This window comes from Brachionichthys hirsutus, chromosome 1 (assembly GCF_040956055.1).
Source record: "Brachionichthys hirsutus isolate HB-005 chromosome 1, CSIRO-AGI_Bhir_v1, whole genome shotgun sequence".
Taxonomy (NCBI): Eukaryota; Metazoa; Chordata; class Actinopteri; order Lophiiformes; family Brachionichthyidae; genus Brachionichthys; species Brachionichthys hirsutus.
This window is the reverse complement of record NC_090897.1, coordinates 8,202,108-8,219,477: the sequence shown is the minus strand read 5'-3', so window position 1 is coordinate 8,219,477 and position 17,370 is coordinate 8,202,108. Positions and strand designations below refer to the sequence as shown.

General features: G+C 42.7%; 1 protein-coding gene across 1 annotated transcript in view; it reads left to right on the top strand.

Moving 5' to 3' along the window:
* The window catches only part of celf6 (CUGBP Elav-like family member 6), a 104,428-nt gene that overhangs the window by 66,725 nt on the left and 20,333 nt on the right, over positions 1-17,370 (top strand). The window contains exons 3-4 of the mRNA XM_068752562.1: positions 7,434-7,482; positions 15,463-15,591. Of these exons, the coding sequence (XP_068608663.1) occupies positions 7,434-7,482; positions 15,463-15,591 (178 nt within the window). The remainder of the gene's footprint in view (positions 1-7,433; positions 7,483-15,462; positions 15,592-17,370) is intronic.

Here is a 17,370-nt window from a genome sequence, read left to right as displayed (position 1 = left end):
TTGTTTTATGTTGTCATCGCCCATCGCTGAGTGAGTCCAGCTCAGTTTTTCCCCTCGCTCAATGCTTTGTGATTGCTCACTCCTCTCATCAGCGCTGTGCTGTGTGTGAGCGAGGTGTATGAGAGGAGCGGAGCAGGATATACACTCATAAATCTGACAGATACATGGTGTGTCATTACCTTCAGCTTATTATTATCCCCCCCCCCCCCCCTCCTCTTTATACTGTAAGTGACTTAAGATCTTTTTTCCAGCCCAGTTTAGGAACATTTGTACTCTGGCCTTGCAGAGAAATAGATGCTCCTGGGGAGAAACCAGGTCAGCGTTTGTGCTCTGGATTTGGGCTTATGTATGTGAAGAGTCTGGGCATTTCCCATATGTGTTTGTGTACATGGAATGAGAGCCGTTTTTATGTACAGCATGGATTGTTTTTCTTATACATGTTCAATACTTTCAGAATTCAACTTAACATCACTATTCACAGTACAGCTCAACATAGATGTCATGTTCAATCAATACATTAATTGCTGCCTTTAAGACACATCTCCACATCTTAACACTTCTGCACATTTTCATGAAAAGCGATATCAGCATAAATCTTTCCTTCAATTTCAATTTGTTAGGGTTTAAGACTAATGTTTATCAAATGCTGTCAACTCATGACATGCATTAAACTCCTTCGTTATTCCACTATGCATTTCATTTAGTATTCTCCTTTTCCAATGCACAAATATGTACACCACACACACATACACACTGCCGAGTTCGGTGTCCCAGAGGACCAGAGAAAGACAGAGCAACAGGGAGAGCGAGAGAGGAGGAACAGCAGTCGCCTCACAAGAGCAGACCTCATAAAACTCCCTGTCACTTTGACTAATTTGTTAGTCTTGTCTCACTATGTCGAATGTCACCCCCCTTCCCCCCTTTTTCTCCCTGATGCACCTTTACACCTTTACTCTGCCGTCCCTCTTTCTACCCTCCTACCCTCCATACACACGGTAAGTGGAGGGAGGGAGATAGGGAGGAAAAAGGGGGCAATAAATGTAATATAGTGCAGTGGCCAGTGGTTGCAGTGATCTACACAGCAATCCATCTCCGGTCAGAGGAAGAACAGAGGCTTTATGGAGCAGAGGATAGCATGATGGCTCGATTTCTCATCCTCTGTCTGTCTCCGCCTGCCCCTGTCCCATCTCGAGTGGAGGCCTGCTGGGCACGGCGACAGGTAAAACAAAAATAGAAAGAGCTATTATGAATACAGGCTTGGCCACAGACTCCAAAACTAAATTGCGTTGGACCGGGCCATTTAGGATGAGGAAGGATGGGTTCAGATGGACTGACTCTCCAAGGACCAAAGCGCCAAAGCCGGATCCAAACAGATTGTTAGTTACCTCCCTTTTCTGTCCAAAACCGACCCCCAATACCCAATCATAAAATAGCAGCTCGGGTTCAGCGCTAAAAATAGGCCACATTTCGCCGTCAGCCATCCTCTGCTGAGCTGTCAGTGCCCCTCTTCCTTCTTCTTCACAGCGAGGCGGACACGGCACTCCATGTGTTTTGGAAGGAGACAGACATTGTGTGATCACTTCAGCTCTCACCCATCTCTTCCAACACATGGCAGGTCTCTACTGCAACCTCTACTGACATGCTGGCCTCACAGGGAGGCTGCTGTTAACGCATACACCGATTTGAAGGCAAGACTTATTCCTGCTGCGCTGGCCCTGCTTCTTTTCCACACAAAATGAGAGGCAGAATGTCCTGACATGTGAGCAATGGTTGATAGCAGTAATTTGGACTGGTATAGTAAGGGCTGTGCAGGATAAAGGAGGTTGCTTGCTGGTGATAGGTAGGCCTACTATGGGATTTATTTAGAATGAGACAATTGTTTTGTGATGGGCGGCAAGGTGATGGAGTGGTAAGTGCTGTTGCCTCACAGCAAGAAGGTCACAGGTTCGGATCTGACTTGGCCTTTCTGTGTGGCGTTTGCATGTTCTGCCCGTGTGGGTTCTCTCCGGGTTCTCCGGCTTCCTCCCACGGTCCACCACCAAAAATATGCAAATTAGGTGACTTGGTTATGCTAAATTGGCCATAGCTGTGAGTGTGTGAATGATTCTCTGTCTTTGTGTGGCCCTGCGATGAACTGGCACCTTGTCCAGGGTGTACACCGCCTCTCACCCCTTGACTGCTGGGATAGACTCCAGCACGACCCGTGAACCAATAATGGACAAAGCAGATCGGAAAATGAATGGATTATTTTGTGTTTCAAAATGAAATGCTTTGTTTTTCAAAGAAAAAGGAAGATTATTACATGGGAAAGTCCGGAATATCTAAAGGATCCAAAATTGAACATCAGCTTTGTAAAATTTTCCATAAATTTTCACACACACAGAAAACAATGCTAATCACCACATAAAGTGACTATTGACTAAAATCCAAACATTTCTATGAAAAAATGGCATTTATATTTAGCAGGCTGAGGGTACTCAGCTGCACAAGTTGTCCAGGGTCAGGGTATAAACATTCTCCCATCATATTTTATTATGATGAGTCTTTGTCTCTGCCATTGGCTCATTGTTAGATCTTAAAGGAAAGTCACTCTGCATTAAACATCCTTAATTGAGCCTAAAAGGCTGTAAATGACATCAACAGCTCCAGTGAGTTCACTGACAGAGAAACCACAGAATGATAATGAGAGACATCAAACAATGGATGGCTTATCACAAGAAAGGTATACCTGATTACCGGTACATCCACACAAAAAAAGAAAAAAAAGAAACTTGATTCGTGACACCAAATGAAAGGAACTTCCATGAAAAATGTAAATGTATAGTAATTAAATGCTTGATGTGTGCAGTTATTTGTTGAATAAATGTGTCCTCTTAGCTCAATTTAATTTATGACAAAAGACTAAAAGAGAAGATACTTGTAGTTTTTATGACATCACAAAACTCTACTCACCAATCATTGGGTTGTAGTGGAACAACAGCAGCGTGCAGCAGCGCCCGTGTTTTAAAAGCATATATCAGTCAGACTACATATTAATTAATTTTAAATTACAGTGCCATACAGGATAATCAAGTACAACTGATGAACAGAATGATGTGGTAGATGGTCAACAATTATGTCACGTGAAACATCATTTATTTATTCCCCTTCTTTCTTGCTTTTTATTTTATTTTACTGCACTACACTAAAATTTAAGGTTAGTAATCAATGTGTTTGCCCCAATAAAACAGTGCATTGTTTCAGATGTAAAAACTCGTGACCAGACTTTAAGCATCTCTACATATATCAATTCAATAGCGAGGGCAATCTTCTGTCCTTGGGAACATAGTCAAGGAGACAAACGGCATGTTTGTGCCAATCTGCATCTTGTGTACAGTGACGAAGTAGTTATCATCCTTCCCTTCATTTGTCATCCCTACATATTTGTTAGGTGCCATATGATTGGCTATTTAAAAGTCATCAGGTATGTGAAGTGACTAGCTGAGAAGTTATTGATTCATTGCTCCACCGTCCTATTATTTACTCACTTCCCCCACTGGTGCTCAGTGATGGTGAAAATGAAAATAAAATAGGCGTGTACCGATCCGGTCTTTTTCATGCATGTTACACAAGACAATTCAGAAGATGAAGTTAAAATAGGTCCCAAAATGGCAATGCTGATCTTCGTTACTCTCATAATTTGTTGAGGTTTTTTTTTTCCTTTGGATTTAGTAGAAGTGAACAGCATGACTCAGCAAGATACAACAAAATATGCATTTTAATTGATGAAAGTTTATTTTCACAGTGGATGATGTTGCCATCTAAATATAAGTGTGATATGCATAGCTAAAGGGACACAACAACGGAAGTTGTGAAATAATATTTATTTTGTGTTTATAGTGGCTGGCAGGTGTAATTTGTCCTTTCTTCTTTTATGAGCTATGGTATTCACAAAGCATGGACAAACATTGTCAAAGACCAGCAGTGTCCTTGTCAATCTTTCTACCCACTTTAGCGTTATCACTCAGACTAGTCATAGATACAAACCAACAAGTCATGTATAACGTTCGCATAGTCTCCTCCTGGAAAATGTAAGCAACTCTATATCACACGCATGTTTGGCATTCCAGCCCTGCATGATATCAGCAGACTCTTCATCAAAATATAATGAAAATATAGATTTGCCTCTGGAGATAAAAGAAAAAAAAATGAATGTATAGACATAAAAGAAATAGAGCATGAATGAGGAGAGAAGAGAATGAAAGGGAAATGGGAAAAAAAGAGTTGGTCTCTCTCTAAGTGCAGAAGCACACAGGCACAGTGCCACAAGTTTCCAGGCAAGACAGTATGAGCTGCCTATTTGTCAGCATTGATCAACCCATTAAGGGTCTGTGGTGGGAAGCATATTGGTTTTGGAGGCCAAAGGGGCAGAGAGAGACAAAGATAAAGTAAGACGGGGGTGTTGAACTCCTTTCAGCTTCGACAGCCACATGTCTACAGGATGAAAAAGCCTGTAGTCTTCCTCCCCAATGTCTGTGCAGTTCATTTTGCTCGACCCAACAGAAAGGTAGTAGATGTAATTTATCCTAGACCACTGGGCACTCCACTGTGTGTATGACCTTTGTTTTCTACCGCTGGAAAGCTAACAAGGACTTTATGAGCTTGTGAGACAGATAGATTGTCACATTTCCTCTTCTTTAAAGTGCATGCATGTACTGCATATGTGGGAAGGGCTGGTGGTCGAGTAGAGGATAGTCCCTGGCATTAGGGGAGAGCCGGCTGCTTCTTCGACCAGCCTCTGATGAATTCATATAATTAACTTTGCCTTGATCTGTTGGCTAATCCTGCTCTCAGTAATAAGGGATTAAAACGTTACCTGAGCCACCTGCTGTCATTGAGCCCATAGACTTTTTTTTGTGTGTCTCTGTGTGCGTGACACTGAGGAGAAAGAAGAGCGAGAAGGATTGTTTTTGTATGGAGGACTAGAGTGAAGTAAGGTGAAAGATTTCTGTGCTGCAAACACTTATGTTTGCACAAGAAAATGCATGTAGAAAGCAGCTTTAAAGCAGCTGCAGATAGCTCAGAGAAGCAGACATCTCAACAAATGCCTTAGGCAGGTGAGCTCACAAATCCGTAGTTTGGAATTAAGCTGAACTCTTGCTGAAGTTTGTCGCTGCAGAAGGCTCACTCTGAATACTCATTGTAATGATGGAACATGAGACTTCTGTTCTTTCATTTGACCTCATTGGATCAAAGTGAATAAAAAAAAGAGGAAAGAAAGGAGTGCCGGTTGGTTGGCTAACAGCCTACAGACAAATGACCGGCTTGGCTTACCTACCTGGGGGGCGACCTCCGCTCGGTAGCCTAGCAACCCCAAGTGTACTTTTGGATTGTCTAATGACTCTCGTTGCTGCGGTGGCTCAGGGGCTGCTAATGAAGCTTCCTGACAATCCACTGCTGTTCAAGACCTGGAAGCTGACTGATCACTGGACGGGGATTCTGGGACTTCAGGCTCCCCTAAAACTCTAATGCAAGACAAATTCTGCCCCAGACCAATGTGCTGTTGAGACACACTGAGACAAACTAACTTATACAGAACACACATTAACCTCATGCTTACAATACTCCAATTGACCGTAATTCTCTCCAGCACACTACCGCGCCACATACATCAATATCTCACCCTGTGTGAACTTTACCTTAGATTCATACATTAACATTCAGTACATTATTAATTAAGGTTATATATCCATGAATAAGACATCCCCTGTCTGGCTTTATAAGGAAGATGAAAATAAAGGCTCCCTTTATCGTCCACAAGCTGGCCCCTGACACATTTAGAAATGTAGCGCCGCGGCACAAGAATTCTCAAAAGAAGAGCCTTGAAGGTTGATTTTGAAGCAACTAGACCATAGTTTTTTTTTTCTCTTTCCCAAACAGAAGCGCAGTTCCATTAGATTCAACCTTCAAGTATTACAATGTCAAAGGTGAATGAGACACAACATATTTTTATTTTTTTGTCATATCTGCTTTACTCAAATGTAATCTGAAAATTTAAGTACAAAATATTTCAGCATTTAGCTGTTGGCATTTCAATTCAAGCGTTTCTGTATGTGTGGAATGCAAGATACCCAAATAACTATGCTACAAAATCGTGTATAATGTGCGAGCAAGACATAATTCCAGTAAGACATCACAGTACCGCTCATGGCATATTGTTCAGAGCATATTGCTGGATGTGTGCATGACGTCCCGAGGGTGTCGCCATAAATATACTTGTCTATACATGTTCAGCAATCTTGGTCAAACGCATGGTCAAGCATTGTGTTGCCTGAGGGCCACTGTGCCGAACTCACTGAGTGGTTTGAGGGGTCAGTGCTGTCAGCCATTCCCCACTGATTACATGTTGGTCTCGTCCACTTGGCCAATTTAGAGATAAACCCACATCGAAGCGAAGCCAGGGAAGATGCCATTCCACAGATAAAATGAAATGCCAAACACAAGTATTTGTGTAGTCTGAATAATCAAGGGTCTTTTAGTATAGGTCTTAATACAGGAAAAAGGACTTATATAGCTCTTATGTTATAGTTTCATAGAAGGTTACATGAACAAGACTGTTCTTTGGTTTCTAATTCAAACTTCAGGCATTGTGAAATATATTTAACCAAGAAGAACCGGGGGAAGTTTTTATTCATGGCAGGCAGTTTTTAAGAGGGTTTTACTGTTAGCTCGGCGCCTTTCCGCTTTCCCCTCACAATAGAATTGATCCTCAAAAGGTTGCTTATCGATTTCCTACTGTTAACCTTTCTCAAGCTGTTGCATGGCTTTGCTGCTCAGTGGCTCTCAATAGCTTGCAGGAGGCGGGGGTAGGGTGGGGTGGGGTTAGCTGTCCAGACCAGCGGTATATTTTGGCTGCGATGCAGAGAGGTGAAAGAGATGAGGAACGGACAGAGCCAGAGCAAGACGGATGACTGAGGGTCAGAAATTAGCAGGATATAGCTGGTGACTGGGAGTCTGGTGCCAGGAGGGTGTAGAAAGACCAAGGGCCAGCCTGAAAGGCCCTCTCCCTGTGGGGCCAGCAGTGGATGATGTAATGGCATTAATCTCCAAATGCCATCTGACGCCGAGTGTAGCGCTGTCATCGAAAAGTGATAATTCTACTGAACAGTGAAACAAATCCAGTCATCTCAAGAAGCAGTGCCCTGTATTAAAAAAATATATTAGTATGGCATAATGTAGCTTTTTTTATTTTATTTTACTCTATTGTCACTGTTTGAGTTTTAACATTTGGCTCAAAGAGCAGGACATTAACACCAGAAACACTGACACATCTTACTTATCTTCTGGCGTACTATCATGTTCCAGTCCCTCCTAACGTTTCGTGCTAACCTGGGATTTCCTTCCTTTTCTTTCTCTCTTTCTTTCCCTCCTTCTATTACTCTCTTTCTTTTCAGATGAACCGGCCCATCCAGGTGAAGCCAGCCGACAGTGAAGGACGAGGAGGTAATTAACCTTTTCCTGGTCTCTGTTGCACCGCTTCCCCCCTCCCCATACGCTTACTTATAAACACAAATACACAGGAACAGCACACAAGCAACCCTTACTATTCTGATTTCACTTGAGAAACACAGATAGGGTAGAGTAGCTTGTAATATAGGTCACAAGGCTTCTATTGACTTCCCATCTGTGCCAGCACAGGGGGGGGCTGTCTCAGACATTCACTGGAAATGGTACAAAGACGGCAACAAAACATGGAGAGGTTGAAAGGCCAATTAGAGAAAGACAGACAGAGGCGGGGGTGGACTGGAGGTGGTGGGACACATCCCAAAACATGCACTGACACAGATACGACATAAACTCACAAAATGTATAAACATCCGAGATGTGTTGGTTCTAGTTGCTACGTGAAGAAACAGAATAAGTCTCAAAGTGGTATTTACCATGATATAAGGAGCTTGGATCTTCTTTGTTGATATGTATAGTATATGTTTAAGCATATAAACTAAATTATTATTGTGGTAGAGTCCCTTTTAACTTGTTTAAAGTCAGCATACAGTTTCCACCCTGCCTAGTTTTCCAACAACCATCCAAGCTACATTTGAAATATTTTCCTCATGATCAGAAACTCATCATTGTCAGATTATCTTGCATTTTATAGTTTGCTAAACCACCTCAAAGTTATGTGATTCTGTACAATGTGAAAATTTGTGGATTTCATTTTGTAGGGTTTTACCAAACCCTCTTCCGGTTCTTTGTTCTCCTTCGTGGGCGCGTAGTAAATGAGGAGGACGTGGGTAAAGATTAAAATATTTATATAACAAACAGATCAGTACAAATTGGTTTAGATTATCAGCGCTGAGGTTCGATCATGTTCCTTGTGTGCGTCTCAAGTCCGAACAAAGGGCCGCCCTCTGTTTCCGTGTGTACATATCCATGGGCCCATCCCCTGAGCGGGCGGGGCCCGCCCCAGCCAATCTTACCCCCTGTTATTCAGCGTCATTATGTGTCGTCACCAATGAGACGTTCAAGTGTTATCAGTGATAATAATACTGTTGTGATGTCGGCGTGGAATCACGTCGTGGAATCCCATCTAATACGGGAATTCCCTACAATTTTGCAGTATTTAAATGTTTATTCTGCTTTGACGCACCACCACTTTACTTGCACAGCCTTCTCCCTCCATCTTTAGTCTGACTGAAATGCTGATTGACCAGATCATTCTGAAGCAATTTGTGACTAACTTGACTGAGGTTAATGTAGATTAAGATGGTTAAAGATGTACATGGGTGGAATTGGTCCTAATTGGAGCAGTCTGTGTCTGCGCTGTGTTTTCTTCTCAGACTGGTGATTTAGACTACCTAGGTCAGATTAGATTGAACCACTTCACTGATTTATGATGTCAAGTGTGAATCAGATCTCCCATTTCTATTGCGATACACACCCAATGTAGCTCTTATTTTTGTCATGGCAGCACGTTAATTATCTGTCATCTAAAAACGGGCAAAGTCTGACTGACAAGGCCTGGCCAATAGCTAATCGGCATTCTCTCCGATATAAATTGGATTTCAGACTTAAGAGGGGAAGATGGATGTGTACCAATATCAATTACCACCCTACCACCCTCAGCAGAAAGGGAAGGGAGATGAACAGGTACTGTGAATAAAATACAGCGCACTCTTTGGGTGGCACAGCTCCTTGCCTGCCTGTCAGATGAACCTTCTATACAGGAGGACAGAATAGGACACAGTACCGAATGAAATAAGACCAAGCAGCTAGGCCCCAACAGAGATATTGAGTATTAATGGCAACAGGAAGTCAGCAGACAGGCCATGGAAGTAAACCACAGCAGTGGACGGCAATGAAATGAGATTTACGATGAAGCCCTGTGGTTAAAGGAAAAAAGACACCCTGATTCACGGAGCGAAAGTTGTGAGGGATTCATCGAAAGAAGGTTGAAGACCAGTCAGGTACACCAATCCCAGTGGGGGGGGGGGTCATATTGTCAAACCCATTGCTGAAGTGGGACATTTGCACCTCTAGAATGGAGTTGCATTCATCAGCACCAAGGCATTAGCAATTATCTGTCATGGGAACTTGTGCAGGGGTCTCGATTATGTGCTTATGCAGGCATCGGGGCACATTACTCCATTTGGAGACTTTAGTAGACTGGTTTTTTCTTTTCTTTTTTTCTTCAGTGTACCCAAGAGACCCCCTCTCTCTGGGGATGTGGTGAGTGTCAGGGGCAGAAGTAAAACTAGAGCTCAGAGAATGACTAGGAGGGCATGCGCCACACAATCCCGCCGCTCTGCTGCCATTGTGGATCACAGAGACGATACTCTGGCTGTCTGTTGCAATGAGTCATGTTTTATTGTATTTTTTTTCCCTTGGATTATCAAGAGAGAATAGGGCATGGGAGTGGAGCGTCACAGCCTTTAAATCTATTCCTGTCCCTTGAGTCAGCCACTCTCTCCCCCACAAAGTCCAAATTAATCTGATGCAGCCAACACCGCTTTTTTGTGTGCATATTTAGACATAATCAAGGCATGCATCATTTGTTCACTCTCTGTGGTCAGTACGGGAGTATAGACATGCTAATATGTCCCCTCTTGAAACCCACACCATGTTTTCCAACTGAAGAAAGTACTCGATCTTTCGCTATCTTTTTTCTTTTATTTCTCTTTGTTCCTCTTTCTGACTCATTGGTGCTGAAGTGCAAATGGAGAGATGAAGCAAGTGATAGAGAGAGATGTGGGGATTCAGTAAAAGACCCATAGAGGAATACAAAAGAGTCAGATGGAAGACAAAAGGAGCACGAAGGGAAGAAAAAGGCAGGATGAGAAAGTTAACGGAGGGTGATGGAGGCAGCTGAGTGAATCTCAGCAGTAAATCATCTCAGAGCTGCCCCATCCCTATCTGCTCCCCGCCTCGCCAGGAATCCCCCCCCCCCCCCCCCCCCTGACCTTGTCTGCCGCTGTGTCTGTGTGAGGAAAAGATGGGGCCAGATAATCTATGATTGGAGATGGCCATTATCTAAACACAATCTTGGAGCTAGGTCTCACTCTTGTAGCCATGGCGGTGAGACTAGAGACCGCATTGATGAGAAGAGAGATGATGGGTCAGCCAGCAACACCCTCTTCTTTTATTAACTCTGATAAGATGGTTTCAACACTCCAATGCAATGGCCAGTAACTTCTATCCACATTGACTTCTTCCACAAAGCACCTCTGTCATTGGATTTGGTGACACAATCTCAGTCCTTGTTTATTAGCTCTTTCTACTTTTTTAACAGGCCACACACACAGAGCCAGGATCGCAGCAATCCCTGTAAGCATAATAATATCTTATTTCTGCTTTTGTCTGACTGGCTGAGGAGCGTCCTCGTGAACGGGTCGCGTTTGTCCTTGCCAACCTGCTGCTCGTCAGAAAGTTGACCTCAGTCGGGCAAGTGAAGAGATTGACAGGGTCTTAAGATGTTGCGCACTGGGCTGTCATACCCCCAATTCAGCGGGAAGGGAAGAATGAGGGCTGCTGGCTGGCTCAGTCTGGCAGCTCATTGGGGATGGGCTGTCTGGAGGCACCTCACACCCACAAAAGAGCATGCTCCACTTTACATGCAAATTAAGCCAAACGATCCCGCTGTGCCTCTGGATACCGGTTGTGGAACACTCTGAAAACTCAAGAAACCAGGGTATAAGTTGATATATGTACTAAGAAACTCACAGAGAGGCACAGGGACACATGTACTGATAAATAAATCAGGGATTTGTTTTTAATCAATCCATTGCAGGGTATTAAATGATATTCTATTGATCACACCGAAGGCCGAATAAAGCTGTTGTATACATCATTTGAGCTCACCTGATCCATGTCCCACCCTACAATGTATGTTTTGTGGAAATAAGTAGAGTAGGTTTTGCGTAATTAGGAAAAATGTTGACACCCTGAAATTAACAAAATGTGGATCAATGTAATTTCTGAAAATCATTCCCCCCGTTATCCAGAATCACAGGGATATTGAATGAGATCTTCCCTTGGTTCAAGCCTCACCTTGCTAGCAGGAAATGTGGAAAATCTGACCATTACTTTTGAGAAAACATCTGGGCAATGGCTATGATAGCTCTTGTGATAAGATAAATAAATAATGCATTTGATCATATTTTCTCCTCATAACATCCATACATTTCACCTCAGCCAGCTATATTTTAAGAATCCGACTTTTGATTCAACAACAGATTTACTATTACAACAAATAATTATTATTTTTCAATTCAAGCAGCCTAATTCAGATGATTCATGTTTGGGACGTTAATTTTGATTACAGAGAGGCTCCTTCCCTTACACAACTGAAACAGTAGAATGTACTTAAAGACAGACAAAAACAAACAACCAAACAATAAGTCAGTGCTACAAAATAATTATTCCAAACATTTTGTATACCCTATCTGTTAGCTTCCATGTGTGATATACATGTGTGTGTAATATTTGCATTTATGGAAAATAGAAAATCAAAGCATAACATTTTGAAGAGTAGACTTCACAGCAACTGGCTCTTTGCCTGAACAGATGAAGTTACACAGAGAGTGATGGGAAAGAGGGGTAAAGAACACTCTATATGCATAGACTGCAGCCAACAACACAAGTATCACTTTATTCCACGGAGAGAAGCATCAATCTTGACAGCGTATGGCGTCTGGTCAAAATCCATTAATTTTTAATATAGCAGCCACTGAAATGAAAAGGCTTCCTAAGACAAGCAAGATGTCAGTAGTGTTTTGATAACTTTTTTTGATCCCCTTTTCTTTTCATTCATAAAATGGGGCTGTCCACATGTCACCACAGCTTGGACATGGCTGGAGACCGACATGGAACCATTTCACAGACTATTGCAAATACACAAATTTACAAATATAGATATAGATATTCAGGCTTCATCACTACCATACCCTTAACACACAGACATGTTCACACATTATTTTCAAGGAGTGGCAAAGTTTGAACGCGGGCGATTACATACGTCTCTTGAGAGTTTAACAAAGGACTCTGGAGTTCAAACGTTGCCCAGCTATGGCTTTTGTCCTGTCACAAGATTAAGATGTGACCCTCTCAATGAGAAATAAGTACAAAGAGGTCAAACAGGGAGCTCAATGAGTTCTACTATACTTCTTTATCCTTATACAGTTCCATAAGGAGGTCCTAACCCCTCTTAATGCAAATGCATGATTGTACTTTTGAAAGATATATATATATATATATATATATATATATATATATATATATATATATATATATATATATATATGCTTTCCAACGCTGTTAACGATAACGCTTGAAGTCATGGAGCCATTGACTTGTGCAGAGGGTGCATTAAAATATATTTATTCACATTCATAAAATACCAATTTAACACCGGTAAGTGGCCTCAGAAGATGAGCAGGAACTTGCAAAATCCGAAATGGGCTTCTATGAAGACAGGTGCAAAATAGACAAATGAATATCAATCTATACACTGGCTGGGGCGTGCAGTGGGCCGACTGAGACGCTCTTAGGTCAGGCAATGAAAAGTGGCTGTGAATTCATTTCCTCGCTGTGGCTCTCCCAAAGGAAGACTCGCAAAGTACACGCGCAGTTCCTTTAATGCCTTCACTGGGGTGTAATTTATTTTTGCGTCTGCCAGCACATTTGGAAAGTTCATTACTTCGCTCATGGCTTGTTAATTAGCCATGTAAAGCCGCCATTAGATCTCCTCAGGCCAGGACCGAGATGAGACTTTTGTCCCAAAACATTAACACACAGCAGGACGCCTGTAAAACTGCGCTCTGCCCATTTAAGCTGTAAGACACCTCAGTAAAAATGTGAAGGATGGCGGGACACTCAAGGATAAATCACATGTGCATAGGATGAACTGCTGCCTTGTTTCAAATTTTCGACCAGTGGCGGTGGCCAGTTTCATTTCTCTGTAGCACCTGTTCGGGGTTGAATTTAGAGGCCACATAGCTCCTTCCCTGATGCCTGAAATCCAGCTAGATGTCTGTTCTCCTGTCACTCTTTGTAAAATTCCAGTCAACAGTCTGCCTTGCCCGTCTCACGCACAAACCTGGCTTCCTCCAAGAGAGGAAGAACAGTAATGAGCAGCAGCACCCGGCTCAGCTGGTGAGGGGTTATAATCCCTGCTGTGCGAGGCGTGACTACAGACTACAGACCGACAGCGAAGCTACAACACCACCAGAAGAAACCAGCCAGCATGACCTCACTGATTATGCAGGTGCTCATTTGTGTGGCTAAGTGGGTAGCAGGCACGTGTCTCATTTGAACTTTACGAATGTAAAAGGATCTGATTTTCCAGCTGCAAAAAAAACCAAAAACAAGGACTGGCGCTTTATTTTTAGAACAGCTGCGTCTAATGGCCGCTGGCAGGTACAGGAGGCATCACATCTGTTGAGGCCCAAATGATGCGCTCGCCCTCTCCTCCTCACCCTCTCTCCACCAGTCAAATGACTCACAGTGAAGATCAACAGTGTCATTTCCAATAAACTCCTCTTCCTCTTCCTGCCACTTCCCATCAGTACTGGTGATAGGTTCTTGCTCGTATCCATTTCATTCCACAATACAGCTGAATAGCTGCATAATATAAATGATGCAAATAAGATGAATGCTCTGTCTAATGCCAGGGAACTGGGAAGATTAATTACAATCATCTCGCTTTCTGACTGGCCTGCATTTAGTGGTATGGAGCCCATAAGTCTCCGGAGTCTCGAGAGCTAAGGAAGCAACCATGACTTGCAGTAGTGGTGAAGATATTCAAACCTAATGAGGAGCAACTCTGTAAATTTCAGACAAGTTGAGCATCAGTTGGGGGTAAAAGGAAAATCAACCTAAACCAGCCGACATTTTGATTATACAATTTGGACTGTTTTTTTTCACCGTAACTTTCCTTGTCTACTTTCTTAATATTTATATCTCTTTCCATAATTCATACCTAGAAGTGATTGAACGTTTGTTTATGACCATTATTCAGTAGATCTGACCCCTTTGCCTGCATTTCACCTGTCCAACATTTTGTATTCTTGGCACACAATGTGGCTGATTATTTTCAGTCTGTTAATGACAGATACAGCAGAACGCAAGGCCCAGATGCCACAATGCCAACCACTGACTGCAATTGCCTGGACCCTTTTCATAAGAAAGGGTTTCATATTGCATTAGGAAACACAGCTTTCATTATAGGACTGTTTTTGCTTTGTTTTAAATAAACATCATCATGAACCAATAGGTCATGCTTATTTTGGTTGTTTATTCGTATATTCCTTAGACTCCTGCGCAAAAAAAAAAGTAGTTATACAAATTATCCATCTGAATTACACTGTGTGGATATTAACTTAACTTCAGTTCTTTATTTGGTGCAATTGTTGGAGTAAAAAAAATGAAAAATCTGTAAACTATGTTGACTGCTCAGAAGTAATGGATAAAGCTGTACTGTGTAGCATTGCTGGTAATGAACAGCATCATGTTCATTTTTTAATTCTACTTGACTTTGTTTGCCGACTTTCTTATAAGCACCCATAATGTAAAAATATGAGTGCATTACAATTTGGCATGTCATGGTGGCTGAGAATGAAGTTTAATGAGAAACCAGTGAACACTGGCTATGACGCTTCATCTTGGTTACATTTCTTTCTAGACGCATGGAGCATATATAGAATTTATAATGTCGTTACCTGAAAGATCACCGGTAGACTTGAATAATTCACTGGAAACAGGAGCACAGAATATCTAAGTTTGGGGGGGGGGGGGGGGTGGCGGCAGCACCAAACAGTGAGATCAACAGCAAGAACAACAGCAGCTGCAGTGCCAACTCAACACAGCAGAATGCTGATAAAAGAGGGCATGTTGGGGTTTGAGTCGCACGAGTTCGGAAACAATCGTCTGTCCTGTCTTCTCTTCCGACCTCCCTCCTTCCTCCCCCCTCCCCCTCTTCCTATCCAGAAGACAGGAAGCTGTTTGTGGGAATGCTCGGCAAGCAGCAGAGCGAGGACGACGTGCGGCGGCTGTTCGAGACCTTCGGCCAAATAGAGGAGTGCACTGTCCTGCGAGGGCCCGATGGGGCCAGCAAGGGTCAGACCCCACACACCTCCCACGCTTTTTTACCCCGCTGCTTGCCCCTCTTTATTCCTTTGTCTGTCTGTCCATTTCTCCTTCTGCTCCTTACATTTTTAGAACCATCGTTCACCCGCTGCACACTCCCTGACATTGTCTGAAATTCTCTCTACTCGTCGGAATAACTCATCCAGTCCTTCAGCTATTCTGTTTTTTCACCTCCTATGTGTCTCACTCGCATTTCTTTCATACCTCATTGTCACCGTGTTCTGACACCGCCTCCCTCCCACATTTTTCTCTCACTATGTTTTCTATTCTCTTCTTGTTCTCACTCTACTTCTCCTTCCAATCCTCCTGAACTTCTCACATTGTCTCTTTATAAGGGCAGCTTCTCCCACCCTAGGCTTGTACTCATTAAAGACATGACACAACACCTCTCTTCTCTTTTTACTCCTCTCCTCCTGCTCCCACCTCCCCCGGTTCTGAAAGCCAGAGTGGTGTAATCATGTTTGTTTCCCACATCTCTGTCATCATCCCCCAGAGACATCATTGGACGATAATATCCTATTGTAAATAAAGCAGTCAGGCTCAGGGTTTTGCTGCTGTCTTTCACTCTGCAATAGATTTGACAGTGTTCGGGTGCAGATTCTACATTCATGTTTGCAGCTTATGTGCTATTTATTTAGAAGAGTGTGGCCATGTTGAAAATACCTTTGAAACATGCGGTGCACTTGTGACTGGGTGTTGGAGGCTCCCCGTCATTCTTTGATGGTTCTCTGTCTCACAGCCACACATGGAGCAATAATGCCAAAGATATTGCATATAACCTCTCTGCTTTCTCTTTGCTCTCTTGCATATGATATATTATTTAATGTCCTGACCTATAGGAAGCATCCAATAGTTTACATACCTTCCTGTGCCAGCATCTGTTTTCTCTGTTAAACCTGGGTCTGTCGCTCAGCATTGCCCCGCCAGCCCACTCTCTTTGTTTCTCTGGGGGGGGGGGGGGGTCCTCTTTTCAGCCTCTCCCAGATCCCTCTCTTCCTGTTTGCTCAGATGCATCAATCTGATTGACAGCACATAAAATGAAATAAGGCAGGTGCTGTTGTTTCGGACAGGAACTAGATTCCCCCCTCATTCACACTCTTTTCACCCTCCTCCAATTCAGACTTCTTCTCTCTCTCTCTTTTGTCCTCTCTTCACATGCAATAGGTTTCCTGTGTTGGTATTTGTCTCTATTACCACTGGCTTGATCATGACATTTTCTTCAGACTTCCATCTATTAAATAGAAAGACTTTGGAGCAATGTTAAATAAGTAATCTTACCTGAAACAAAGGTCTCATATCTATATAGGCAACTGGTCCTATCACTCACTGTGCAACAGTCCCACCCAATCATTATGGAATGTTACAGCAAATTATTTTGCCAGCCACCTCGCTTGGGATAAGGTTAGCATAATTTGAATGAGGCAGACCTTGAAATTGACAGTGCTATCTGTTCCATGATAGAGGCTTTGTCCCCTGTTGATGTAAATTTATGCTACTCAGAGGCGTTTCACCACCCCTCTTCACCCAATAAAAAGGCCGAGAAGTTTAACATCCATCTCTCTATGGCAGTGCTCCTCAAAGTACTTTCAAAGTGCAACACTTGCTGCCCGAGTTGAATAGAGCTTCAAATTGTCAGGAAAAATAAAGAGACGGCTTTTAGGTCTATAATTAAGTTGTGTTATAAATGTCACCCATCCAGCGGGACGGAATTCATGCATACATATTATTACCCCGAGAATTTCAAAAGGC